General features: G+C 62.8%; 1 protein-coding gene across 1 annotated transcript in view; it reads right to left on the reverse strand.

Moving 5' to 3' along the window:
* The window catches only part of SPEG (striated muscle enriched protein kinase), a gene marked incomplete at both ends in the record, with an annotated part of 36,979 nt that overhangs the window by 6,668 nt on the left and 2,829 nt on the right, over positions 1–27,482 (reverse strand). The window contains 30 exons of the mRNA XM_080622173.1: positions 53–121; positions 208–250; positions 436–588; positions 830–856; positions 958–1,130; positions 1,290–1,367; positions 1,551–1,611; positions 1,771–1,971; positions 2,276–2,369; positions 2,452–2,620; positions 2,820–2,932; positions 3,644–3,816; positions 4,226–4,349; positions 4,477–4,683; positions 4,784–4,888; positions 5,251–5,370; positions 5,548–5,777; positions 5,924–6,113; positions 6,251–6,409; positions 7,672–7,932; positions 9,960–10,141; positions 10,338–10,426; positions 10,701–10,912; positions 12,411–12,593; positions 13,240–13,383; positions 14,386–15,902; positions 17,015–17,396; positions 17,661–17,750; positions 18,175–18,209; positions 19,452–19,491. Of these exons, the coding sequence (XP_080478299.1) occupies positions 53–121; positions 208–250; positions 436–588; positions 830–856; positions 958–1,130; positions 1,290–1,367; positions 1,551–1,611; positions 1,771–1,971; positions 2,276–2,369; positions 2,452–2,620; positions 2,820–2,932; positions 3,644–3,816; positions 4,226–4,349; positions 4,477–4,683; positions 4,784–4,888; positions 5,251–5,370; positions 5,548–5,777; positions 5,924–6,113; positions 6,251–6,409; positions 7,672–7,932; positions 9,960–10,141; positions 10,338–10,426; positions 10,701–10,912; positions 12,411–12,593; positions 13,240–13,383; positions 14,386–15,902; positions 17,015–17,396; positions 17,661–17,750; positions 18,175–18,209; positions 19,452–19,491 (5,624 nt within the window). The remainder of the gene's footprint in view (positions 1–52; positions 122–207; positions 251–435; positions 589–829; positions 857–957; positions 1,131–1,289; positions 1,368–1,550; positions 1,612–1,770; positions 1,972–2,275; positions 2,370–2,451; positions 2,621–2,819; positions 2,933–3,643; positions 3,817–4,225; positions 4,350–4,476; positions 4,684–4,783; positions 4,889–5,250; positions 5,371–5,547; positions 5,778–5,923; positions 6,114–6,250; positions 6,410–7,671; positions 7,933–9,959; positions 10,142–10,337; positions 10,427–10,700; positions 10,913–12,410; positions 12,594–13,239; positions 13,384–14,385; positions 15,903–17,014; positions 17,397–17,660; positions 17,751–18,174; positions 18,210–19,451; positions 19,492–27,482) is intronic.

Here is a 27,482-nt window from a genome sequence, read left to right on the forward strand (position 1 = left end):
TGCCCAGCACACAGCCCCGCCTGCCCCCTCCCTCCCCAGCTCCTGCCTTCACCTGCCATTTCCTGCGGGAGAGGAAGAGCTTTAGGTGATCGGTGCTGATGACCTTCCCCTTGGCCAGCGTCTGTGGGGCGAGGGGACAGCGATGTCCCACAGAGCCTGCAGCAGGCCCTGTGGAACCCCTCTGGGTCCCTGCCTGCCCAGGCTCACCTTGAACCAGGGATGCTCCAGGGTCTGCTCCGCATTGGGCCTCCTGTGGATTGACACCACTGGGTGAGGACTCATTGTGCTGGAGGGCTTTGTCCAGCCAGGGGAAGGGCAGCAGGATCTAGCTGCCCATGCTGCATCCCGTCAAGGCCTGTGCAGCCAGCCTGCCCTCAGGCCCCCGATGCACAGGGGTCCCATATGGGCAGAGCCCTGGGACCCTGCATTACTCACAGCCTGTCATTGACCAGCACTTTGATGACAAATCCCTTTGCTTCCCGGGTGAGCCCCTGAAACATTCTCTCCTCAAAGGCCACGTTGTAGTTGCGGATGTTCATCAGCGTTGTCTTATCATTCTCCCCCACGAAGGGGGAGATCCCAGTTAGGCTGCCAAGGAGAGGACACTGTCTTTAGGCCGTGAGGACACGAGGAACAGCATAGCAAGTATGGAGGACTGAGGATGGAACCCTGTACCCCAGCCCTGGTGCCATGAGGAGGGCAGAGGCAGGAACAGGGGATAGGAGGCAGAGTCTGCAAGGAGCAGTGTGCATGGCTGCAGCCCCAGCACTGCAGCCAGCAAGGGGGTGGAAAGGTGTCTTTCCCGTGGTGGCCCACCAGGCGTGCTTACCAGAGGTAGGCGATGACCCCCACGGGCCTGTGGAGAGAAGAGCATGGTTACGGCACAGCACAAGCCCTCTGGGGCTCTTGGTCTCAGCACAGTGGAAAGCCCATTGTCCACCCTGGGGCCACCCTTACCAGACATCAGTGACGCTGGAGACAGGGCTCTGGTTGACGATCTCAGGGCCCACAAACTCGGGGGTACCGTATTTGCAGTACTGTGGCTCCTTGGGTGTCAGCTCCTGCGCGTTGCCGAAGTCACAGATCCGGACCTGCTCGCTGCTCAAATCCGCCATCAGGAGGTTTTCTGGCTATAGGACAGTGCAGGGCAGAGGGGACCTTGGCAGGAGGTAGGGGCTCCCCCCAGGGAAGGGATGTTCCCCATCAGCAGGCCCAAGCCTCCTGCAGCGCAGCAGGAGCCAGTCCCTGCGGGCACAGGGCAGGAGGGGGCTAGAAAGCCCCGTACTCACTTTGATATCCAGGTGCAGGACCATGTGCTGGTGCAGGTAGCAGAGCCCCTCCAGGATCTGCCGCATGTAGGACCGGACCTGCAAGAGAAGGAGTGGAGAGGGTGCCCACCCTCTGAGCGTGGGTCAGCCCCACACTGGCCTTGTGCAGCCCCCTTTGCAGCCTGATATAATGAGCATTCCATGTCCCTGGGCTGGGACAAACTCCGGTATCCCCAGGCTCCCTCCTTCCCCTATCACTTTGGCCCCAAAGGGTTCACCCACCTCAGACTCACACACTGAGGGCTTCCTCGCCATCCTGTCCAGCAGCTCCTCCTCAGCACAGCTGGGCCCCAGTCAAGGAGCACAGAAACTCGTTGCTCTGCTGTGCCCTGCACCCTCTCAGCACCCAGCTCCTCTGCACTGGCTTTGCCCACCACCTCTCACCAAAAGCCTCCTCTCCTCCCCTGTGCCCCATGTTCCCAGAGCAGCACCCAGAGGATACAGCTCCATGACCATGATGACAGCGTTCTTCTTCTCAAAGGCATCATGGAAGAAGACGATGCGCTCGTGATCCAGCTGCGAGAGGATGTGCAGCTCCCGCCGTGCTGACTGCTTGGCCTTGGTCCTCCCGGGGACAAACTTGGCGGCAAAGTCCAGATGGCTGCTCTTCTCTGTCACCCTCCGCAGGTAGGAGAAGGCCCCCCTAAAATGCGGTGGTGGGGGCAAGGGCAGATAAGCAGAAGACCCCTCTTTCCCTTTGTGCAGGTGCCTGCTCTGCAGGGAGCTGCCTGCAGCTCCAGCAGCTCTCCAGGACTATCCAGGCCTGGTTTTGCTCCAGCTGCACTGACTTCTCACCTGCAGCTGGTACCAGAGCACCCATTGACATGGAGAGCAGCCCCAGTATAGCAGGATTTGATGTACCATGGAGCTCAGACCCCAGGGCCAGCTTGGCTCCAGCACCCCTGTCCCTACAGTGCCCCATGCCCACCGTGCCAGCGGCCCTGTACCTCCCGATCTCCTCATGCACATCGTAGTAGTCAGTCAGGCGTCGAGCTTTGTGCAGCGCCTCCTCCTCCATGGTGGCATCGGCAGCAGGCTGGGCTGCAGGAAGGAAAGGCGCTGGCGGGGGGCAAGCCAGGCACCCAGGCTTTGTCCCCCCCGGGTGGGGGCTGGCCAGCCGTACCTGTCCGTACCACCAGCTCCGCCTTGCAGGACACCTCCCCAGCCAGGTTCTTCGCCGTGCAGGTGTAGACACCGCTGTCAGGCTCAGCAGCACCCAGCACCACCAGGGAGCACTCGTTGTCCTCATACACGAAGCTCAGGTGGCTGCTCTCCTCCAGCAGCTCCCCATCCTGGAGGTGGCAGGGGCATCAGGAGGGTCCTGTCCCTTCCCCACCACCCTTTCCCCATGGATGGGGCATGGGGTGCATCTTGCATCATGCGGGATGAACACAACCCCAAACCCCGATGCAGTAGCCCCAGGTGAGGCAGTGGAGGGTGTCAGTCTGGGGGGTCTGTAGGTCAGGAAGGGGGTGGGGGGTTCCAGCCTACCTTGTACCACATGATGTCTGGCAGTGGTTTCCCCTCCACCACCACGGCAAAGCGTGGTGTCTCCCCTTCCTGGGCATCGATGTCCTCCATGATGGACTCAAAGCGGGGTGCCTCTGCCAAAAGATGGGGCATGTGGCGCCATAGTGCAGTGCCACCCCCCTGCCACTGGCACTAGTCATAAGGCACTGCAAGGTGCACTGCAAGGAAGTACCAACCTATAGTGGCATGGAGTGCTGTGGGGCAGTGCCACCCCGAAGTACATGGGAGTGGAACACTGTGGGTCAGGCCAGCAATAGCATGTGCCTGCAGCACCTCATTGATATGAGGCACATTGGGGCAGTGCCACTCATGGCACATTGGCATGGGGCACTTGCGTTACTGCATCTCTCATTACATATGGATGTGGGGTACAGGTGGGGCACTTCCACCCATGACACCTCTGTGAGGCACTGTGGAGGTATCCTCTATGGCTCTTGGCTGTAGGGCACCAGGTGGCATTGCTACCCCATTATACACAGGTATGGGACACCCTGCAGAAGTGCCACCTCATGCACACAGTCACGGGGCACATGAGACACTTCTACCCAAGTCAGATACGGGTACGGGACACCAGGCAGCAGTATGAACGCATTCATGGTTCATGGGTTTTCAGCCCCATTGCCACCCTACAGAGCAGCATACTTCACAGCATACGAGTATGGAGCACTGAGGAGCAGTGCCATGCTATGCACATGGCACATGGGCATGGGGCAGCATAGGGCAGCATCACCCTCCACCTCGTGGAACACCAAAGGGCAATGCCACCCGTGGTGCAGGGTACCTACCTGCGAGGCGGAGCTGCAGGGTGCAGCAGGCAGTGCCATGGCGGTTGCTCACCTCGCAGGTCAGTGGCCCTGCCGCCCCTCTCCCCACGCACAGCAGCCGCAGGCAGTGCTGGTCGTCGTCTGGCATCGTCACCTCGCACGTGCCCTCCAGCTCCCCCAGCACCTGCCCACCCCTGCGAGCACAGCAGCTGCCACATTACAGCCCCACAGGCAGTCTCAGACCCCCTGCCCCATCCATAGATCCCACCCCACAGCGCCATGGCCTCCTTCTGACCCACAGACAACTCCTGCTCCCACCCTGCAGCCTCACAAACAGCTTAGCTCCCATTGCTGGCTCTGCCCCTTGAATGGCTCTTGACCCTTAGCACCACACAGACAGCACCCCCCCCAACACCCCATCCTCCCCCTCCATGCAGTTCTGCGTAGCTCTGGACATCAGCCTTGGGTGCAGGTCCAGCCCAGCCCCAGGGAAGGACCCCCACTCATCAGACTGCACAGGAAGATGGTTCAGGAGCCCCTCTGTGCATCCCATAGGGTGATGCTGAGCATGGGGCAGACAACACGCACAGTGCCATGTCCTACCTCTTCCAGGTGACAGTGGCCTCCACGTGGTTGATGGTGATGGTGATGGAGGCTGGCTGGCCCTCCACCACATACACCACATCTGGCTTGTCCAGGATAACCGGGACCTCCTCCAGGTAAGGACCTGCCACACACATCATCACCACCTCCTCTGGACCCCACATCACCCAGCCCAGGGCAGCTCACCACCCCACTGTGGACAGAAACCCTGCACCCTCAGCCACCCATCCCCTCCCCCCTGCCCCTCTCACCGCGGTCCAGGAGCTGCACAGGCCCTACAGGTGGGGACGGCTTGCTGTTGGTCTTGGGGGTGGCAGTGATGACACGGAAGAGGTACTGGGCACCTTTGGTCAGCCCATGCACCATGTAGGTGGTGCCTTGCACACCAGCCACCAGCACCAGCCACTGCGTTGTGCCCAGCACTTGCATTTGCACCGTGTAGGTCACTGACTTGGGGTCTGCAGGGGAAGAGGGTCAGTGCAGAGGCCCCAGCATTGGGCTGGCCCATGAGGCCCAGCATGGCACTGCCCACCCCTTGCCCATTCCCAGCCCACTCACCTATGGCAGTGTCCAGCCACTTGGGCTTGTTCCAGGTCAGTGTGATGGCTCTGCCGGTCACCGAGACCACGCTGGGGGGGCCATCCGGAGGGGTTGGCACCACATCTGCCGGGGGGGGACAAGGCAGAGATGTGAGTATGGCCACTGCCACAGCTCCTCCTGGAGAGGGCTGGAGGGGATGGATGGGGCCAGCGATTTGGACTGGTTTCCCAGCAGGGGCTCAGCCTTGCAGCCCCTGTGGGGCCAATGATGCCAGCAAGTCCCACATAGGACCCAGGGATGGATCCTGACCATGCAAGGCGAGAACTGCACCTTGTCCCTGCTTTTAGGTTAGGTTAGAGATCTCCTGAGGTCCCCTCCAACCTGAGCTACCCTGTGATCCTATCACTGACCCCAGCCCTGGGGCACAGCCTGGCAGGGTGGCAGCGAGCAGCCACACATCCCCGGTGGTGCCTGCTGCTGCTCACCAGTGACGTAGAGGTGCGCATAGCACGTGGCCTTCCCCACTTTGTTGGCAATGACGCTTTTATAGACACCTGCATGCGCGTGGCTGACGGATGTGAACACCAGGCGATGGATATCCTTATCTGGGGGGGACAGGAGATGCTGGTAAGACTCTGACAGCCAAGCGGTGCAGAGCTCCCCTCCCTGCCTCACATGGCATGAAGGTCGGGGGGGGTGATGCCTCCTCTCAGGGTGTCCCCCTTCTTCCACTCTGGTTGAAGGGACCCCAAGGAGGTGGGAAGCATGGTAAGGAGCCTTACACTGCATCATCTTGCGGTCATCAGTGCTGTCAATGCGGGAGCCATTGTGGAACCAGGTGATGGAGGGGTAAGGCAGCCCAGCCACCTGGCACTCCAGTACAGCCTCTTTGGACTCCACAACATCCAGGTTGTGCAGCGGCTTCAGGAAATCAGGCATGGTGAAGCACTCCGTCTCCATCTCCACCTGCTCTGGCTCCTCCGGGATTGAAGGCATCTTCTCCAACTTGGAGCTGCAAGAGCCCACAAATGCTAGCAGCAGGAGCACAGTGTCCTCAGTCCAGCCCTGACCCCAGGCTTTGCACAAGCCAGTTGTTCCCCTAATCCCAGGAGGGAGCAAGCAGAGGAGATGCAGATTCCAGACACCCCTAACTCTTACATCTGGGAGGAAGCAGATGGCCGCGGCTCCTCCACGTAGAGCTCAGCAGAGCACTCCACATGGCCATGGGCATTCCTGGCAGTCACCACATACTGCCCTTCGTCCTCACTGCCCACATGCACGATGACCAGCGAATGCAGCCCTCCATCCCGCTGAATCCGCACATTCTCCCCCTCCTGCACCTGCTGGCCTGCATGGAGACACACACCAGCATCTGCATCAGCACCGGCACCTCTCCCAGCCCCAGCCCTTGTGTGCAGCCCCCAAGGAGATGCAGAGAGGTCTCACTGCAAGGCCCTGGGCAAGCTCTCTGGACTTGGCAGTTACCAAAATGAGTCCAGGTGACTGTTGGGGTGGGAGTCCCACTGATCATGCAGTCAAACCGTGCCGTCCGCCCTTCCACCACGTCCACATCCTCCAGCTTGCGAGTGAAGAGAGGCTGCACAGAGGGCTGCACCGTCAGCCGGGCACTGCAGGTCAGCTCATCTGCAAGGAGAGTGGGCAGGGGTGAGCCCCACACAGCATGCATGTGCAGGGCAGGAGGCAGCTGAGGCCCCCCTGCTGCAGCCCCAGCAGCCAGCGTGGTTGTAGCTGAGTGTACCCCATGCCCGGCGGGGGCTGATCACGGGTGTGCTGGGTAGCAGGCTCTGTCCCCACATGGGGCAGAGGGAGTACAAGTGTGTGCAAAGTCCCCATGTGCAGGGCTGGGGCTCTGCTGGCAGCAGGCTGCCTCTTTCCCACCCACACAGCAGTACAGATGCCAGCAGCAAGGTGGGGTGGGAGGATGCCCTGTGCTCCCCATAAAGCAGGAGGCCACAGCTGGCCTAGCCCAGTGGGGACAGTGGGGTGATGCTGATGCAGGCAGTACGAGCACATGCAGCACCCAGGGGCAACATGGGGATGGGTGCAAACTGGATTCTCCAGGTGAGGGGGTTTGCAGCAGGGACTGCTTTGCAATGATGGTGTTGTTGCCCACCCTGGGCAGGAGTGACAACATGCTCAAGCACAGCCTCACCTCCCTGCACCCAAAACTGCTGCTACCCTCAAATCCCTGCAGTCATACAGCCTTCTCCATGGAGGAATGCACTGGCACCAGCTGCAGGGTGCTGAGAATGCACTCACTGCAGGCTGGGTCACTGTTGAGAGGCTGCCCAGGCCAGCTGAGGAATAGGAAAAGGGCCCTTGTCCCTGCCCCGCTGCAGGGGACAGATACTGTGGGCAGCATGCATAGCCACAGGGGGTCTTGGAGCCAAAGGCCAGGTCCTGCTGCTCCTCCTCAGCTGTCACCGGTGATGGCTTGGTGGGAAAGGGTGGGCAGCCCTGAACCCATTGCCCCTGCCACTTCCCAGGCCAGCAGAGACAGAGCTGTGTGCCCGGAGGCTCTGGAGCCAGGGGACAGAGACAGCTGGGCTCCAGGGCTTCATCCAGCTGCTGCAGCCATAGTGCAAATTCATCTCCCCATGTTTCTGGGAGCTGCATGCATGCTGGTGGAGGAGCTAGATGAGGCAGGACTCAGGGCGCTGCAGCAGCAGGACTGATACAGACCGAGTTTCCCAGAGATGAAAGCTCCCCAGCTCCTAGGGCAGCAGTTCCTGCCCCCCTTGACCCCCACCTCCAGCACTCACAGCTACATCCCAGGAAGACCAGACCCCCGATCCCAGGAGCAGAGCGGACTGCCCACCTCTAGCATCCCCTTAAGGCCAAGCCCCGAGCACCAACCCCTGGGGAGCTGCATGATCTCCGCTTACCTTTGGCAGTGCTGAGCTTGCAGGTGTAGATCCCGCTGTCGTCCTCGTGCACGGAGGTGAGCAGCAGCTTGCACTTGCGCCCGTCAAAATGCATCTTGCATTTGAGCAGGGCGGGCTGGAGCAGCCGGCCCCGCGACAGCCAGTCCACGTCCATGTCTGGCGGGCCAGCCACCATGCACTCAAAGAGTGCCAGCTCCCCCGCCCCGACCACCAAGTCCTGCAGGGGAACCACGATGGCCAGGGACTGGCACTCGGGGCGAGCTGCCCAGGGAGGGGGGAGAGAGAGAAAGAAAGAGAGACGCGTCTCAGCAACTGAAAAGCAACCATGAGAGGTGACGGGGACGAAGGGGGACAACGTGCGGGGCGGGGGGGGGCATGCGGGGAGGGGGCCGGGTGCAGTGGGCAGGGAGTGCAGCGGGGAAGGTTGGGAGAGGGGGGGAGATGTGTAAAGCAGAGCTGAGCTGGGGAGGGGGCCAGGGCGAGGGAGGTGTCCGTGCCAGGAACACACCACACAGCGCTTTACCAAACAGAGTTTATTAGAGCTACAAAAAAAAAAAAGGGTCACGGCCTCGCAGCCCGCCCCCCGCCAAGCGTCGGAGCCCGTGGGTGTTCCACATGGACCCCGAGCCCTGAGGCTGCGAGGGATGTCTCACGGTGGCCGGCCCGGTGCCTGGGTGGCCGCCACGAAGCCGAAGGGGCCAATGCTCTCTCTCCCCATTGCGGTTGGGGCAGGGTGCTCCCCCGCGAGCGTCCCTGGGGTCTCCTGTCCCCACACTCCAAGGTGACCATTGCAGAGCTGCCACTGAGCTGCCGCAACCCCTTCCCTACAGCCGCGAGGGCTCAGCTCTCTGCTCCCCTTCCCTGGGCAGCAAGGAGAGGAGCAGCAGGACACGCAGACAGGGACAAACGGACGGAGCAAGAGACAAGACAGCATCTCACGGCCGCCCTGGCCCGGCTGGGGGCGTGCCTGGCGCTCCCCCGCCGCTCCCCCCACCGCGCCTCGGTTATGCCTGCCCCGGCCATCCGGTGAGCCCCTGCCCGAAGTTGAGGGCCCGCGCGTCCCCGCGGTGCGTCCAGGACGAGGCGGCGGATGAAGCAGAAGGTAATAACACAAGGTGAGGTCCACTGCCTAAGAGGTGTCCAACTAAGAGCCCCGCGGCCGCGGCTCTGAGAGATGCACCCCCTTATCGTACTTCCCCTGCGTACAGACAAAAACCGCAGTCAGCAAGCGGAAGGGTTAGTGCAGCAGCGACGGGGCCGGCACGCACGCACATGCCAGCGCCAGCAAGAGGGGTGCGAGCGCGCACCAAGGCACGGAGCCACCCGCAGAGAGGCCGGGGCCTGAGTCATGGCCCCTGCAGCCCCGCTCCTGCCGGCCGTGGGGCAGGGGGCTGGCTCCCGCTCCCACCTCTGTGCTGCCGCGCTTTGCCGAGGGCTGGCAGCGGCGTCCTGGCAGGGTACAAGCAGTGCAGCCAAGGCCAGGGCAGGATGGGCTCAAGCAGCCGTCAGCAGGGAAGGCTGGGAGGCGCAGGGTACACACAGCAAAGGGCAAGAGGAGGGAGGTAGTAGCATCACTCATCCCCACAGACTCCTTCCGTGACTACAGGAGATGTCAGGCAGAGCCTGGCTATCAGACCCAAATCCATCTTCCCCGCCCCATTTGCACGTATGTATTGGGGTCCTAAGAGGACCACAGCAAGGCTGGGGAGGGGACGGCAAGGGAAAGGGGCTGGACAGCACAGTCCCACACATATGGGGCTATTGCTGGAAACAGGCAAGGGGGGATGTCTCCAAGCTGCCCTGTGTCTGGCACGCAGCTTGCAGGCTGCCTGGGGCAGGGAGGGAGCTGTCAGCACAGCAGGGTGGGGGGACATGTCCCCTGCAGGGCCACCAAGGGCAAAGCCCTCCCTGTGCAGCCAGGAACAGCACCCAGCCCCAGCAGTGGGTACGTGGAGGGCCGTGGGATGAAGCCGGGCTCCAGGGAGCAGTGGGTTCTGGGTCAGGGTGGCAGAGGCTCTGGCACAGCTGGGTGGTGGGACCCAGCGCCATGGGGTTGCACATTTGCCTTCTGCTGCAGGGCCAGCCTCTGCAGGCAGCCCCCAGGCACACAGCTCCACTTCCCTGCTCCCCTCTTGCACCTGCCTGTGCTGAAGCAGGGAAGGGCAGGCTGGCTTCTTCCAGTACTGCCAAGGAGGGGTCTGCAGTGGGCCCTTCCCCATACAGCTCATGCAGGGTGCTGGATCCAGCTGGCCCCTCAGGGCTAGAGGGACACTCCTGGGGAGCTTTACCTCTGACTTCCAGCTTAGCCTCACACTGCTTGGTGCCATACTCGTTGACGGCCTTGCAGGTGTAGAAGCCGGTGTCGCTGTGCTCTGCTGCCAGGATGTGCAGTGTGAAGAGGCCCCGCACCCCCTCCGCCTCCTCCGCATGGTGCCGGCAGCCGTACTTCACTGGCTGCCGGTTCCTCAGCCTGCTCGGGACACGGGCAGAATGGCATGGTCACACCTGGCCTTGCACACCCAGCCTGGCTGTCCCCAAAAGACCCCTCTCCTCCACCCCTAATGCTGCTCAGGATCAGTGGTCAGAACTGGTCATTCCCAAATGGGGAGGTCACTGTGCCCATCTCCTCCTTCCCTGCCTGTGACCCAGCAAGCAGCGGGACTCACCAGTAAATGATGGGCTTGGGCTCCCCACGGACGCGGACACTCATGCTGACATCCTGCCCCTCCAGCACTGACTGGTCCGACAGGGACACCTGGGGAAGCAGGGGTCAGAAAGCAGCGAGCACCCACCTACACCCAGGACCATGCCTCCCCACTGCTGCACCCAGAGCTATGTGTCCTGTGTCGCAACAGCAGCCCTGGAGTACTAGGAGAGCTAGAAGGATTGGAGGCTGCCCACCAGCCAGGAGCTGTCCACATCAGGGGGTAGGAAGGCCTGACCCAGCAGCACCTGGCACTGTGGACCACAGGCTGTGGTCACAGGGCACTACTCCCCTTCTGCCAGATCCCAGGCAGTTGTCAGCTCACCTCAAAGGTGGGTGCAGCCTTGAAAGTGCTCTGTGGGGAGCCATGGGCAGCCCCATGCTCTGCTCTGGGCTGCAGCTTCATGGCCGGTCGGTGCTGGGGGGTGCTGGACTCAGGGAACTCTTCCAGGGGGCTCAGGTACTCCTCATCCGAGGTGATGGGGCTGGCCTGGCCGAGGGGGGGAGGCAAGTTCCCATGCCGCTCCACGGCGGGGGCTAGAACAGGAGAGCCTGGATAAGGAGCTGTCAGCAGCCAGAGCCGGGCAGACAGGTCAGGGCACCCCTCCCCACCACCCTGCACCCCAGGGCTGCCCAGGGAGCTCCATCCCACGGCACATCAGCAGCAGCCAGCAGCGAAGGGGTGAAGGCGCCGCGCAGGGGGAGGGGGTGAGCATGAGCCGCACTCCACGGGACGATAAGGGGACGCGATATCCCGCAAGGCAACAGCAGGGCTCAAGTGGCTCTTACGCAGCAGCCCGCGCTCTCATCCTTAAGCCGCCCGGATTCCCGGGATGGCTGTCCCTGCTCCGACCGGCGAGGGCTGAAGGTGACATTGGCAGCTGCGCTGCCCCAACAGCTCGCCGGCCGCATGCCGCTGCGCGAGACCCGGGCCCGCCGGCGTGGGGAGCCCACCCGGGGCCGCGATGGGGGTGCGAAGAGGGGAGCAGGGAGCGGCGCGGGGCGCTGGCAGAGCGCGGCCGCCGCGCTAGGGGTGCCGGCCCCGCGCCTGCCCGGTTACCGAGCGCACTCACCCCCCCGCCCTGCCCGGGGGGAGACGGGCGAGTTGCCCGGTGCAGGGCGAGGGCTGTGGTTCGCCGGGCCCTCGCGGACAGCCCCAGCACCGAGAGCTGTGAAGCACCATCCCGGCTCCCCCCGCCCGCCAGCCCGTACCCACCCCACTCACCGCGGGGCCCCGCCCCGAGCCGGGCCGGGCAGCACCGCCGAGCCGCCGCTGCCGCCGCCGGGGCCGGTGCTGCGGTGCCGGGCGCGCCTCCAGCGCTGCCGGCCTACTGAGCCCGCCCCAGCGCCGCCCGGCCCCCGGGGCTGGGCCAGCGGCCCGGGGGAGGGCCCACCGCGGGACCGGGGGCTGGGGGCCCCTGCCCGGTCCTTCGCGCTGTGCCGTGCCCGGCAGCTGTTGCCCTTGGGTGCACAGCCCCGCTGCACCACAGAGCGTGTGGGATTTTGGGTGCTTCCACATTCCAGGGCAGCTCTGAGTCTCTGCACGCTCCCCGGGGACACTGTGGGGATGGGAGAGCCTTGGAGCTGAGGTGGGCTGGGTATCTCCACGGCAGAGGGGTGGAGGGCAGGCAGGCTACCTCCCCGGCTAGCGGCTTGATGGGCAGGCAAGGTATTCCCACAGCTCACAGCTTGTGGGACAGTGGTATCCCCCAGGTAGCATGTTGGAGGCAGGGGTATTCCCAGTGTGCAGGTTGGAGAGCAGGCTGGGGTATCCCCATGACTAGCAGGGCACGGAGCAGATGTGTGGGTGCCCGAACTACTTAGGGGCATGCTCATAGCCTGACCCACTCTCCTCCCGCCCCGGCAGGATCTCTCTGTGCTTGCCCAGAGCACGTCAGCCGCTTTGGTTCAGACAAAGCCTTGTAGGGTAAGGAAGCCGGTTTCTTCCCAGCGACAGCAGCGGCCGTGCTGGCAGGCAGCCTGCAGCACTGCCGGCCCTCCCGCCACCGGCCGCCCTCCCGGTACCGGCACTCACCTGGCCGCACGCTGAGGATGGCACTGCAGCAGGTCGCTCCCACCTCGTTGGACGCGGTGACAGTGTAGAGGCCAGCGTCGGCTACCCGGGCGCTTCGGACGAGCAGGGTATGGCGCTCGCCCTCTGCCTTGATGGGTCTCGTCGTGGTGCTCCGCAGCGGGACCCCGTCCTTCCTCCAGGACACTGCCGGCAGAGGAGAGGGTCACTCGCGGGCACTGGGGCACCCTTTTGCCTTGGGAAGCAGCCCCGGGTTCCCAGGCCCCTGACTGAGAGCTGGGCTGGCCCCAGTCTGATTCCTGGCGTCCTCCTGCCCTCCAGTGGAGGCTGGAGGAGGGAAGCAAAGCCGCTTCGCTTCTGCCCAGCTCTGTCGGCTGGTACCGGTTCTATCTGCTCAGCCTACATCCTGGCTACGCCATGCCAGAAGCCCATCAGCCCTGAGCCGGGCATTTGGGCTCTGCCTCCGGGAAACCACCTGAGCTGGCCCAACAGCAGCTCAGAGCATCACCCATCCTGCCCATGCAGTGCTCAGCAGCCCTTCTCCTGCTCTCCCAATGGCCCAGCACAGCACAGGAGAACCACAGGCACCCTGCCCGTACCCTGCCCTGGCAGGCAGTGCCCAAGCACTTCACTCCTGCCTAGGGGAAGACAGGGCAAAAATGGTGCTCCTGGGCTGAACACATCACAGCCCTGTAACACCCAGCTCAAGACTGCGTGTCCCACCTCGCACAGCTCAGGCGGCCCCAGGGGATGCCTCAGTGGGTTGTGGACATGCAGAGAGCCCCTCCTCCACACTCACACCTCCGACATCCCCAGTGCTGCAGTCACTCACCTTCTGGCTGGGGGTTGGCAGTAACAATGCACTTGAGTAGCACCTCTGCCCCCACAGTCACCACCATGTCCTGGATGGGGATCTCAAAGATGGGAGCTTCCAGAGGGTCTTCTCCCGCGGAAACATAGGAGTCGTCGGAGGACTCTGGACAGAGAGAAACAGGTCTCACGGCTGTCAGCAGGATGGAATGAGTAGTCCTGTGCTGCCATGGGTGGCATGCAGGCAGAGCAGGGGCCTCACAACCCTCTGCCCATTGCTGCCACCACGCGCCCCACACCTTCACTGGGGCATTAGCAAGTCTCTAGCCATGCAGTGGAGGAAAGTGCCACATCAGAGGCCACCATGGCACAATGCCTGCAGCAGGACACAGCAGGGGACAGCAGGGCAGGGAGCATACAGCCTGCTTTACACGCCCATATAGCATAAGGGATGAGGTGACAGTAGGGTGTGGAAGGAGGAGGGTTGTACAGCCCACTGCAGCCCCCACTCCAAGCTCCCCCTAACCATCCTCAGGGTGCTGGCTATTCTGCCCCACCATATCAGCACCAGCCTCCCAGCAACCTCCCCTTCCATGGCCCCAGAACATGGGCAAAGGTCCTGGGACTGTGCCAGGAGCCTCATGCACGTGGGCCTGGCGCTGCTCCAGCCAGAGCAGAGCCTGGAATGAGCTCCCAGCCCGCGTGCAGTCTGGTCTCACCCCTGTGTGCTTGGATGGGCAGAGCTCCTCTCCCTCAGCCAAGCCACCACAGCAGCATCCCCTGGGGACACTTAGGCTGTACTCCTGCCTGAAGTACCAAGCACAGTCCAGCCAGGACACGCTACAGTGGGTGCCCTGTGCCCTGGGGTGGCCAGATGAGCCCAGGGCTGGGTGCCAGAGGTCAGCAGCCTGCATGCTTCCTATGCCGGACAGGAAGCATCATGACCTCAAGGCCCAGCAAACTGGTACCCAGGGTGGTCCGTCTTACGGTGTTGTTTGATGACAACATCCCCAACCTCCAGAGACATGCCCCGCTGCCCCACCGCAGTGCTCTCTGGCACAGCCTGGGCTCCCCATGCCTCCCCAGGCCAGGCTGAGGGCCTGCCACCCTACCCAGGGGCTGGCCAGGCCAGCTGTGCCCAAAGGAAGGCTTAAAGCCATGCCCCTACCTAGCTCCGGAGAGGTGGGCCTGGCTCGGCGCCCCTTCCCCTTGCTCCGTGTGCTCCTGCCTTCTTGAGCCATCCGGCCACTCTCTTTCTTCTCTGACACTTTCGTCTGCCTTCTCTCCACCTCCCTGCCTGTGCCGTGCTGCCCTGCCCAGCTCCTCTCCAGGCGAGCCTCTTGTTCCATCCCTGGCTTCGCCCAGGGCAGGAACCGCACCTCCATGGGTGTCTCCGGCCGCCGGTACAGTCCATGGGGCACAGCCAGCCGGGTGGCCAGGGCTTCATTCACTGCCCCAGGGGCACGGGCTTCACCAGCGGGGCTCCCATCCAGGCACAGGCTGCGTTCAGCGGGACCTGCCTGTGACAGCGGAGCCCGTCCCCGCGGGGTGGCTTGTGCTAACAGCCACTGCTCTTTCTTCTTCACTTCCCCAGTGCCTCCTTGCTGCAGATCCTTCGTGGTGTCTGCATCCTCCACCTCAGCAGGCTGACCAGTCACTGCACTGCTCCGTGCTGGGCCTTTCCTCCCACGCTGCTCTCCCGGCTCTGGCTCCCCATCAGGTCCCACCAGTGCCACACTGGAAAGTGCCAGGTGTTGGATGACGTGTGTGCTCTCCGATGGCAAGGTCTTTGTTGGCAGTGCCTTGCGCCCACCGGCACCCTGTGAGGAGGAGGTGCGAGGCACGCGGGGAGCAGCAGGCTCACTGGCCACAGGGGGTGAGGGTGCCGGGGGCAGTCCGGCTTTGCACAGCTCCTGGGAGCGCCGCAGCTGCTGCTTGGAGACTGTCCGCTTGATGCGGATCAGCTCCTCCGCAAACTTGTGCTCAATGGTGTAGACGCGGCTGGCGAACTTGCCACGCTCGTCAAAGGATGCAGCTTTCTGCCGGAAGGCCAAACGCCGGCATGCCGCCGTGCTGTCCGGCTCCCAGCGGCTGCCTTCCCGCATGTCTTCCCGCGAGCCACCCAGCGTGCTGGGACGACGCGAGCTGGTGCCTGGCTGGTCGAAGGAACGAGTCTTGCGCAAGGGCATGGGGCAGGGGCTGTCCGACCACTCCAGGCTCCTCTGCCGCTCCTCAAAGTACTGCAGCCTCTCGAAGATCTTGGAGCCAGCACGCACCAGCTTGGGGGATGCCCGGATGGAGATGCGTCCAGAGGTGTCGCTCATGGGTGTCTGGGGACGGGACTCTTGTGTGCTGCCCTGCGAGTACCCCAAGGACTTGGGCTTCTTGATCTTCTCTTCATACTCCTCAGGGACAGTGTCCTGATACTCGGCCGGCACCAAGGACTTCTTGCGAGGGGTGACAGGTGTGGAGGAAAGGACGCCAGGGCCACGGGCAGCAGGCTGGGACGTGGCACCAGCGGGTGATGGCAGGCACAGACCACTGCGGGGAGATGGTGAGCGGATGATGGGTGGCTTGGCGGTCAGTGGCAGGGCAGCGGGGGACCTTGGGGCCTCGGCACCAGGCTTTGGAGAGACAGAGCCGCTGTGGGGATCATCTCTTCGGTAGCCCCCGTGGGGTATGCTGCTGCAAGGGGAGACACAGAGGAGCGCGGTTCAGAGCCCACCCTCACCACCTGACTGCAGCCCAGCTCCCAGCCTACAGCGTGGTGCCCAGTGGGGCATGGCAAGGCAGCCCCAGGACGAGGAAGCCTTGAGTAGCCCCAGCAAGGACATCTGGCCACTCCGAGACCACCAGTTGGGTGGGTTGGGTGAGAATTTTGGGCTGCTGTGACACCCCATTACCCAGGGGTACCCATGCAGGACAGGTGGGTGATGCTGGGATACCCAGCAAGTCCTCTCCCCAGAGCTGCCACACAGACAGGACCCAGGGCTAGGGGGGTGCCCCAGTTTGCGGGGGTGTCCTGGAGTGCTGAGACAGTGTGGCACAGGCCAGCTCTTCTGCAACGTGGAAGGGGTCCCCGAGGCTAGAAGCCCTCTCTTTGCACAGGCTGCTGCAGGTGCATCCCCCCACACACTGCCCCCAGGTGGGCTTGGCGATCACAGTGCAGAAATCATAAGGTGGAGATGAGGTTCTGGTGGAACAAGCAGCCTCAAACAAAAAAAAGGGTCAGAATGGAGGTCGAAGGAGTAGGCCTGCAGGAATGGGGACTGAAGGTGGCAGGGAGGGACAAGGGCTCTGAGCACATCAGCAAGATCATGGGGAAGCGGCAAGTCACTAGCCCCTGCTGCCACCCCTGTGCAGTGTGGACTGTGTGTGGCAGGCACCAGTGGGTGTCCCAGGCTGTCATGCATCCCTAGGTCCCCTCACGCTGCACTGCACAGAGGGCCCAGGGCTGAGCGGGATGGGGGAACATCAACTGCACAGCCTGTGGGTGGGATGCTGCAGCTCATACAGCAGCACAGGGGTTATCCCCAGCCCCAACCCAGCCACAGCAGAAAGGGACTCCACTCCACATCATCTGCCCCCCATGCAAGCCCCATGTTGTTAGCCTCCCTCCCTGGTTGATCCCACCTTCTCACCAGGAACAGGCTGCCTACTGCTCAGAGCCCCCATTCCTCATTCAGGCATGGTGAAGGCAAAGAAAGCCCAGGCAGAGGGGAAGAGATGGCTGAGGAGGCTGGAAGGAGATGGCCCCAGCGTGATGTCCCCGCCGCACACTTCCCCGCGCTACTTACACGTGGAGCGAGAGCGCCCGTCCTCGGTACAGGCTGAAGGCGCTGCCGTAGGGGTCGCTGGCCACTGAAAGGCTATCCTCCGACCCCCAGCTCGTGCCCACCAGATTAGCCCGTGATGCCCGCACCAGCGGCTCCACACCCAGGTGCCGGACCTCGGCGCTGCACGGGGGCGGCGCGTTTGCTTGCCTTGGGGTTCCCTGCGGCTGTGGCCAAGCAGCGGGGCGGAGGTAAGGTCCCCGTGCAGAGAGGCTGGCTTCCGTCTCCTTCTCTAGCACCGTCTGCTGGCTGCCCGACCAGCTCGAGCGCTCCTCTGCCTGCGACAGGGCCAGCACAGAGGTCGGAGTTGTGTTCATGGAGGCGTCCACAAGGGTGTCAGACCCACCTGGAAAGAGAGAGCTGAGCTAACACTGGGTGCCCATGGGGATGAGCCCAGCACCCTGCTCAGGGAGGACTGAGCCACTACAGAGCGTCCTAGGCTGTCCCAAGCAGCACCCTGCTGTCTCAGGCCTTCTCCCCTTTACATGGTTTGGCCACAGCTCCCCCCGTCCCTGGAGACCCACAGAGCTGGGACAGCAGAGCCCTGGTAGGGGGCTATGCACTGCAGCTGGTGCCAGGGCTCAGTGCCAGCCGGGTGCTCCCTGCTCACCCGTGGGGGTGCTGAAGGCCGTCTCATCCTGGAGCTCACTGCGCTGCGTCACCTGAGGATCACTGGCTTCATCCTCACCTGTCTCCGAGTCTGAGGGAAATGGGGGGGGAAGAGGACATTAGGGGGTGAGGGGACACAGGGACAGAAGGCCAGGCTGACACTGCCCCTTGCAGACCCACTGGCTCCAGCGGCAGCAGAGCAGTGCCCAGGCAACTCCCGGAGGAGGTATCGCTGGGGCAGCCGGCACAAGTGTGACCTGCAGGGATGAGCTGCCAGCAGGGAAAGGCAGGACCCACGGTGGGAAAGTACAACAGGGCAAGGGCAGGCAAAGCGGGCAGGAGCAGCGTCAGGTGATGGGAGGAAGGGAGATGATGCTGGCTATGGGAATGTTATTGGTGGAAGCAGTGTGGGTATGGGGAGGCAGGGCAGGGGGACGATGGCGGTGATGGGGCAGGGAGGCAGCCTGGGGCATGGGGCCTGCTCTGGGGCTGGCATTGGGCAGGGGTCTTCCTACCGTAGCTTTGTTTCCTGCAGGAGCGGAAAACTTCGCTTCCATAGGGGCAGCAAGAGAGAGAGAGATATCAACACCAGGTTATCAGCCCGGCCTGCGGAGACGCGAGGGCAGCAGGAAGGGACCCTGTTCCCAACATCTCCCCATGCTTCCATGAGGCAGGAACCTGCCAGGGCAGCTCCTGGGTGGACCATGCCAGCTCAGAAAACATGGCACCGTGCTGGGCTTCTGGTCCAGGATGGGGTCAGGACTGGGCATTAGGACCCTACGCCCTGGCCGGCCCCGTAGCAGGGGCCAGGTGGCCATAGGGTGTAGAAACAGGTCTGGCACCCCCAACTTCCCCACCACGTCTCCATTCTGCACCCATGTTTATTGCACACCGCTCCAGTGCTGCACACTGACCCTCCTTGACACACACCATCCTGTCTGTGTCAGTGTATGGCACCATCCCCTCCCCATGCCATGGCCACATCCTGCCAGGCAGAACAGCCACCTCCTGCCCTAGAAGCTGCACCATGGGCTGGACTGTAGCCACTGCAGCACTCACACATTCCCATGCTCCACAGAGCACCGCAGCCTGGGGCTGGACCACCCAGCCTATGTCCCAGCTGGATGCTCCTGGGGGTGCTGGGGCACACAGACATGTGCCCTCTGGCACTTAAACATGCATCCTCTACCCCACTGGTGGCAAGTGTTGCATGATATGGCCCTGTACCACAGCATGGCCCTGGCTAATAGACCAGTGATGCTCAGGGCAACGCATCCGTGAGATCTTCTCCACAGGCAGGATGCAGCCACCCTAATGTCCTGTCTCAGGAAAGTCAATGCTGTGCAGGCAGGGAGGGCCAGACTTCCCCCCCGCCACTGCTGCAGCCCTTGCAAGGTGCTGCAACAGACCCTGTAGTGAGGGACGTGTCCCCTGCCCCATCAACACTCCCCCTCCACTGCACTGCTATTGTGGGTGAGGGGGCACGCTGGTGACCCCCACCCCAAGCCACCCCTCTGCAGCCCAGCACACTGCTGGCTGTACTGTGCACTGCCACAGACAGCATCAGCCCCAGCCGAGCTACGGCAGCCTGGCAGCACCTGAGCAACCAGAGCTGCAGGACCAGGAGCAGCCCAGCCTCATGGGGCACACCCAGAGCCCCCAGCTGACCAAGACCCCATTTTGGGGCTGACAAAATGCAGCCCAGCCCTGCCCAGCCTCTGCTTGCTGTCCCCTCGCAGCACGGCAGTGGGGCTGGACCCCGTCCCGGGTGACAGGGGGTAACTCAACGCACCATGCGTGAAGCGCCCAAAGCGCCGTGAGTGGCCGTTCTTCTGCAAAGGAAAAGAGAAGAGAGGGTTACCCAGGGCACAGCACCAGGCGCTGCTCACACACGCACACATACACCCCATCACCACACATGCGGCACCACTTACACCCACAGTCGCTCACACACAGGCAGAGCACACGTGGTAGCGCTCACACGCACACACACATCCCCCCGCTGCACACCCACAGGTAACCACAGGCACCCACAGGCACACACCCCCATGCACGCAGACATGGACGGGTGTAGGTGGACACGTGCAGCCGTGCACACACACACCTGTGCACACACACACTCCCCTCAGTAATGGTGCTGTGCACCCTGGCCCTGCGCCACTGCCCATGCCGGGGGGTGACACTGTGCACTCTAGCCCTGTGCTGGCAGCCAGGGCCCAGGAAGCAGCAGCCTTGGGCAGCTCAGCTACCCCCGCACCGCCTGCAGCAAGGTCTTTGCTTGGGTGGGTGCCCAAATGCTCTGCAGCCCCTTCGAAGTCACTCCCCGCGCCAGTGTGGGGACAGCGCCAGCAAAGTGTCTTCCAGGCACTGGCCCAGACACTGCCTTGGGCACTGGCCCAGCGTGGGGACAGCATCCCCATCCCCGGCAGAGGCCATGCCAGCTGCAAGAGAGGATGCCTGGCACAAGTGCATGGGACTGGCCCGCCTGTGTGGGGCTGGCAGCGTGGGGCCATGCTTGCCCGCGCCGTCTGGGCAGGCAGAACCTAAGCAGAGCCCGGGGCAGAGGCACACGGAGCTCCCTGCCAGCTTGGCTGCCCTCTGCGATGCAGCCTGGGGCCCAGCACCCACTTGTCAAGGGAGGGACCGGCTGAAGGCAACCTGGCTGCCAGGACCGGTGTGCACCAACAAAAGCAGAGAGATGGTGTGATCTCCAAGGCAGGCAGGAGTGGCGAATGAGGCGTGCAGACAGGCAGGGTTGTGCTGCCAGGACTGAGCATCCTTCCCAGACAGTCTGGATGACAGGGTCTCCCCAGGACACTGACACCCCATGCCCTGTCTCCACAGCATGGAGCCCAGGCCTGGACACCCAGCTTTCTTGAAGCCCTATGCTCTTCCACCACTCCTGCCTCCCCCCAGCAACCAAGTAGGGTCACAGACAGACAGCACCAAGGAATGGCCTGCCAAGCATGGCCAGCAGTCAGTTGCCCTTGGAAGAGCAGCAGGCTCTTTTGCATGTCCAAAAGCTCCTGCCACTGCAGCAGCAGCCCCTGATCATGGGCATCATTTGGGAGCTCCCACCAGCCCCCCCACCTGCTGCAGTGCTGGCCAGAGGGCAGTGGCTGCACGAGACACATTTGTATTCAGACTGAGCCAGGCTTCACCTCTCCTCCTCGGCTGACTCTGCTGGTTCTGGCTCGCAGCCCATCTTCCAGGCCAGGGAAAGCTAGATGAGTGATTAACTGCACCATCGGCAGATAATTCCCCCATTAAAAAATGAAAATGCAATTGAATGCCATTATCGGGTGCTCTCGTGGCTTCCCCAGGGACTGGCGCCATCAGTTCTCCATCCAGTATGGTGACTGCACCCACTGGGCCTGGGCTAGGCTCCACTGCTCAGAGCTGTGAGATGGCTGAGCCCCAATCCCCGCACTATGCAACACATTCCTGTGGGATCAGGGCACCCCATAGCCTGCACCCACCTCGGGCACAGCACCCACCCACAGCTTGTCAAGGAGCAAGTGCTGGGTGATGCAGGGTGACCCCTGAGCCAGGAGGTCAAAATGGGGCAGGAGCAGCTCAGGGCTGGGGTCTGGGCAAAGGGGCCAGCAAAAGAATGGGGGGTGTGAATCCTGTCTGGGATTTCATTTGCACCCTGGGAAAAGGGATGAGGGAGCCCCAGGAACCCACTCTGTGCCCACCCAGCCTGGGGTGAGGAGAAACAATGGGATGGGGAGATCAGCACCTAGCTTCACCCCTGCCCACAGGGCAGGCAGGTGAGACTTGCTGCTGCCTCCTTCCTCTGCACCATGCACAGATTCATCCTGCCTGGGCTAGGGGTCCTGACCTGGCCCTGGCATGGGGCATCCTTCACCATGGCCATGGAGCCAAGGGGATTCAGGGGGAGAAGGGGCTCCTGGGATCATGGGGCAGCCTGCCACTGCCTGGCATGGGGAGCCCAGCACAGGTGCCATTGGTGTAAGGCAAGCAGACAGGGAGCAGGGATGGGGTGACATTGGAGGGGGGGAGGGGGGCAACGGGTGGGTCGCCTGGTGCAGAGGAACAGTCACTGTGGGTGCCCTGATACCCCCTGTGCAGAGCCAGCAATGCAGGACCCTTCCCCACCATGCAGGCTTGCTGCCCCCAAGAGCTGATGGGGCAGCCAGACAGTGCAATCCACCCTGCTTCAGAGGGACCCCCCAGCATCCCTGTGGACCTGTGCCCCCTGGCACATCCTGAACTGTGGGAAGGGGCTGCACGTGACAGCCTCATCCCGGGCCCCTGCTGGGCCACCAGGCAGGGTGACAGTGGGGATGCTATGTGCCCATGCTGTGGGGAGCAGTGGGGTGAGCCTGTGGGCCCCGGGGGTGTTTCCTGGAAGGATGCCTCCCATCCTCCCCCCCGCCGAGGCCAAGTGACGTCCTTGTGCCTTGCTCGGCAGGGAGCATGCAGCGCGGCCGCGGAGGAGCCTCGCCTGTGCCAGGCATACTCCTGACGCGGAGGGGATGACGCATGCAAAGCCTCGTCTCCAGATCCGTGACCACCGGCAGCCGGGATCCATGGCTGGATGGAGCCATGAAGAGGCCTCCATTTGCTGCCCTGGCTCCAGAGAGCAAAGAGGGAAGAGGGTGGCGTGGGGGGCAGCCCCCGACGGGGTTCCCAGCCCGGTGCTGGTTCAGGAGGTGCTGAACACCTGCCGTCTGCCCCTCCTGCCCTGACTGGCTAGGACAGGCAGGCAGCTCTGCAAGCGGGGATGATGCCAGTGATGGGCAAAGCCCTGGGGAGCCTCGGGCGGCAGCGGCAGGGCCGGAGCGACACCCCCATCCCCATCACCATCCCGATGCGCTCCCGCTCCCAGCCTCCCCCCTCCTCCCGGCACCGGCCGGGGCGGCAGCCCAGATCTCTCACCTGGAAACGCTTCTTCACCCAGATCTTCTTCATGCTTCTGCAGAGCCCCGGTGGCCCGGTCACACCGGCTCAGGCCCGGCAGGAAGCCAGCCCGCTCCCAGCGGGGTCCCCGCTGTCAGCACGCCGCGGGGGCAAGCGATGCTCCAAGCATCCTCTACCGCCAGCAGCCGGGGACGGCGGAGGGAGAGAACGGGGCTCGCCAGGTTGGGCTCTCGGGAGGGCTGGAGCTGTGAGCATGAAGCATCACTGGAGTGCTCCTCCCTCCATCCTTCCCCCGCCTGCCTCCGCATCCTCCTCCCCGCCAGCCCTGGCAGGCAGTGACAGCGGCGGGGGACGGGCAGGGCACCGGTGCCGGGGGGCGAGGGCAGCCGCTGTGGGGGGACACGGCTGGGGTGGGCACACGTCCTTCCCCCAGCTGGCTTTGGCTGCACGGCACCCAGGGGTGCGAGCCCCCTGCCCAGGAATGCCGCTGTACTACTGTATCCTTGCACCGGTCGGTCCTGCCACACCACCCGGAGTGGGGGCTGCTCTTCCCTGCTGTACTCAGCACCACACGGCACAGCCACCACCGCGGGTCCCACACGCACGCAATGGGGACAAGACTAACACAACACACCACGCCAGCACTGCACACAGCTGCCCTCCACACGCTGTCCCCAAAGTGCCCCCAAGCCGGGCAGCTCTACTGCCACAGCGGCCACAACCCTGCACATAGCCACAGTGTGCCATGGCACTGCCCAGTCATGATCCAGGCTCACCAGCACTCTTCCAGCCTCCACTCAGCGCCTCACATCCTTCAGCCACTGGCGACGCAGAAAGGTCCCTTTGCCAAGACATGGATGTGGGTCCCAGCACTACTGGCCCATGGGCACATGAATGGGAGCTAATATGGTCACAGTCCAGCACTGACCACACCATGGCATGACCCTTTTGCAAGCCACACAGCCTCCAGCTGCAGGCACCCAGTGCCCTAGGGCAGACCTTGCACCTGACCCACATGGGATGGCAGGGTTGGACTGCTCATCACTGCTTTTGGCTGGTGGGAATGCAAGCTTGACCTGAGAAAGGTAGGCCATTGTCCCTGTCTATGTTGCATGACGCACATGAGACCTCCACCCATGCTGGGGTGATGACCCATAGCACAGCTCAGGGCAGGACGGAGTGCCCAAGGACTGAACTGCGATGGGGCTCCCAGGGTGTGGGTCCCCGGTGATGCTGGTCAGGACCATTAAGACCTCTTAGTGCTCCTGGGGCACTGGCAGAACCCCAGCATGCCTTTCCCAGCCAAGCATTCCCAGCCCCACCAGCCTGTCCCTGTTCTCTGGGTGATGCTGTAAATAAGCTGGAGGGGCAGTCCCAGCCCCACAGCCTCATCGAGGCCTTCCTGCCTGCCATGTGCCCCATAGCTCTTGGTGCTCCACAGCTCTCGGTGCCCTCCATCACAAACTCACCAAGCCATGGAGCCTCACAGCACACATCAGGCCCCTTCTGAGGCTCCTGGAGAGCCAAGGTCCCAGCCCCACCTGGTCCCACTGCCCCTTCCCACTGCAAAGCATCCATAGGAAAGCAGCTTGAGACCCTCCCACCCAGTGCTTGTCCCTATGCCGTTCACCTATCCCCTGCGGAGCCAGTGACTCCATGCAGGGCTGCACACATCATGCTCCCCGTGATGCTTGGCAGCTCCAGCAGCTTTTCTCCACTTCTCCTCCCAGCCCATGGCTCCCAACGTGAGGCTTTTTGTGGCTCCATAATAACTTGCAAATTACCCAGTACAAAAGGAGCTGTTTATACAACATTTCTGACAGTCCTACAATCTGAGTGATGCTGCGGGGTTTCCGTGGAGACCCCATACGTCAGGCGAGTCACACAAATGCCAGAGCTGGCACTAAAGGAATCTCCTGTCAGAGCCAGAGGCTCCCCAGCCCTGACTGAGGACAGAGATGGGTACCCCTGAGGGTACCCAGAGGTGGGCTGTGGGGCTCATTTTTGCCAGGGTCCCTGCACCCATTGTCTCTCTGCCAGGTGCTGTCACCCAAGCTGTGCATGCCTGTGATTCTGCCACAGACCTGAGCACCACTCAAATGGAATAAAAGCCTGGCAGGGATGCTGGGTAGGAGCCTAATGCTTGGGATCCACACATGGCTGCTGGGGCAAGGATGCTGCCACCACAGCCCCAGGGCTGTCCCACATGCATCCTGCCAAAACATGGACATCTGGGTATCCTCCAGCTGTCACATCCGCTGCCCCAACAGCCACAGCTCCCCCTAGTTGGGCACACAGTCCTTCCCTGCAACTGCGGCTCTGCTACTTGGCCGTCCCCAGCAGAAGTCCAGAGGTGGCTCTGGGCTGCCCCAGAGGTGCTACCCCCCTGGGAGAAGCTGGGTCACCTCCAAGGGGCTGTGCCTGCTGTGGAACCCAAAAGTCCTTTCCAGAGGCAGCAGCACCTGCTAATCCCCCTGCAATGACAAAGCTGGAGTCCCAGCAGAAGGTGTTGGTGGGAGGTGACAGCAGCCTAGTCACCAGGGCAGCCCCTCTGCCCTGCCCGAGGCTGGGGGCAGCTCTGGCACTGCCCTGCTCCTCTGCAGGATGAGGACACAGGACAGGTGACAGGGGCCAGCACAGCGGAGGCATGGACCAGGGGCAGAGCTGGAGCAATCGGCCCCATTGTTACCCAGATCCAGCTTCTCCTGCCGGACTCACGCCAGCCCCAAGCAGAGCATATTAGCACACTCTTGCTGAAAGCACAGCATTAATGACACTGCTTGGAGAGCCATGGCTCCCCATCCCTTGCTGGGCCCCCAGCAGCTCTGCCTGCATCCTGCCCCTGCACCACTGCATCAGCCCCCTTGTCTCAGTGCTTGAATAATTGATGGCAGCGGGCGCATGCAGTCATCTCAGGTAGGAGGAGGTCTGGGCAGGAATCTTTCATGTGTCTGTGCCTCCTGGAACTGCTGGAGGTGGGGATGTGATTGGAGCCTGGGGAGATGAGGACAATCCCCAGGCCTGTCCCCAGGGAGAAATAACTGCAGTGGATGGCCCTTCTCATGGGCAGAGCAGCACCACAGCAGCCTTCTGGCCCTGGGGAAGAGCAATGCTCTGCTGTGACCCCTCTCCTGAGGGCTGAGGACACCCCAGGTACCCTCCCCAGCATCACCTCTCTTTGCTGCCACTAGGAAGATGCCCGAGCGCACAGTGCCTGCTGCAGGCAGATGACACAGGACACAGGACAGCAATGTGACCTTGGCTCTGAGTGCCGGTGCACAGAGCAGGATGGCAGGAGGCATTCTGTCCCTGCTCTGCCAGCCCCGCTCCCAGCATCCCTGCTGTCTCAGGCTGAAGGGCTGCTCACAGAGGCCAGGGCAGTTTAGAACCCACTAGCCCCTTCCTAGTGCCACTGTGCCAGCTCAAGCCAGCAACCTGGTCAGAAGGGCACAGTGAGAGCTGGGAGGAGGAAGAGGCCGTCACCCATCACATAGCCCTGAGCGGCGGTGCTATATTTACCCAACCACAGGCCCAGGTCTCGGCCTCTCGCCTGTAATACAAGCCTTGCAGCCCGCCAGAATCTGAGGGGACGGCACATTCCTCAGCAAAAATAACCCCCCGGCAGCAGGCAGGAGAGCAGGGGTGGAGGTGACTGACTGGACAGCTGCACCCGCTGCTCCACTTGCAGGGAGCAGCCCTCCTGGTCCTCAGCACCCTGCAATGGGGACCCGGCACACATGGCCACCGCGCCAGCACCCTGCCCATGGGGACCTGTCCCTGTGCCAGCCAAGACCAGCACCTGGAGTGACACCGGCCGAGCAGCTCCACAGAGGCAGCCCCCGCACTGTCATGGTGCACACTCCACAGTGGGGCACAGCATCCTCGGCTGGACCCTTGCTGCATCCTGGGCTCCTCCAAGATGCTGCTGTACCCTAGAGCTTCAGGGACAGCAATGGGAAACTGAGGCAGCCACAAGAGTCCCAGAGGAGGGAGAAGATGGCAAAAGGAGGCGTTAGGTCCCGTTCAGTCCCTGAGAAAGACTGGCAGGGGCTCCAGAGGGAAGGGGTAGTTGGCAATAAACATGGGCACGTTGCTGCAAAGTAAGGAACTAAAATTAGGTGCTGAGATAAATGGCAAGAGGTGCTTAGCCACCAGGGACACTGTCAGTGCAGCCATCTCCACCAGAGTGCTATTTCCATTGCCATGCACCACCCGTGGCAAAATCATGCCCCCAGTGTAACTCTGGGCTGGATGGGAAGGGTCCATGCAAGGCCTCTGCACACAGGCAGCTCCTGCCCCTTCCCTGCCTCCAAATCCAGGCGGGTGCAGGCTGTTCCCTGGGCAGAGGAAAGATTCCAAGGCGGTTTGATTGCTGACTGCAGGTGGAGGCAAGCAGAGCAAGACCCCATACTGGGAGCCCAAGACGGACACATCCAACCTTGAAACAAGAGGCAGCCCCTGCAGGGAGGAGGATCAAGCAGCGCTGGCACAGGGAGGGAGGCCTGGGCTCTAAAAGGAGATTAGCTCAGGTTCTTAAGAGGTGATTTAATCCAGTTTACAGGAAAAAAATCAGGAAATGCAGCTGAGACATGATAAAGGCTTTAGCGAGCATGGGGGCAGTGGACCTGCAGTGGAGACCAGGGCTGGCTGAAAGGGTCCAGAGGGTTCCTGGACAGACCTGGGAAGCCACCAGACCAGCCTGGTGCTGGTGTGAGAAGGGCAAATGCACCCCATCTGCACCCATGGAGCTGGGGCATGACGGAGAACCTGCGGCAGGCATGGACAGTGTGGTGGGACCCGGGATGGACAGTGTGCCCCTGAGAGCCCCTGCACCCGGCAGCCCCACGCATGCGCTCCCTGATCCCCACACAGGCATTGACGCGCTCAGGGCACCTGGGAGAAGAGCAGGAGAAAATCATTAGTGGGGTGGAGCGAC

Source organism: Psittacula echo, assembly GCF_963264785.1.
Source record: "Psittacula echo genome assembly, chromosome: 6".
In the NCBI taxonomy this organism is placed as follows: Eukaryota; Metazoa; Chordata; class Aves; order Psittaciformes; family Psittacidae; genus Psittacula; species Psittacula echo.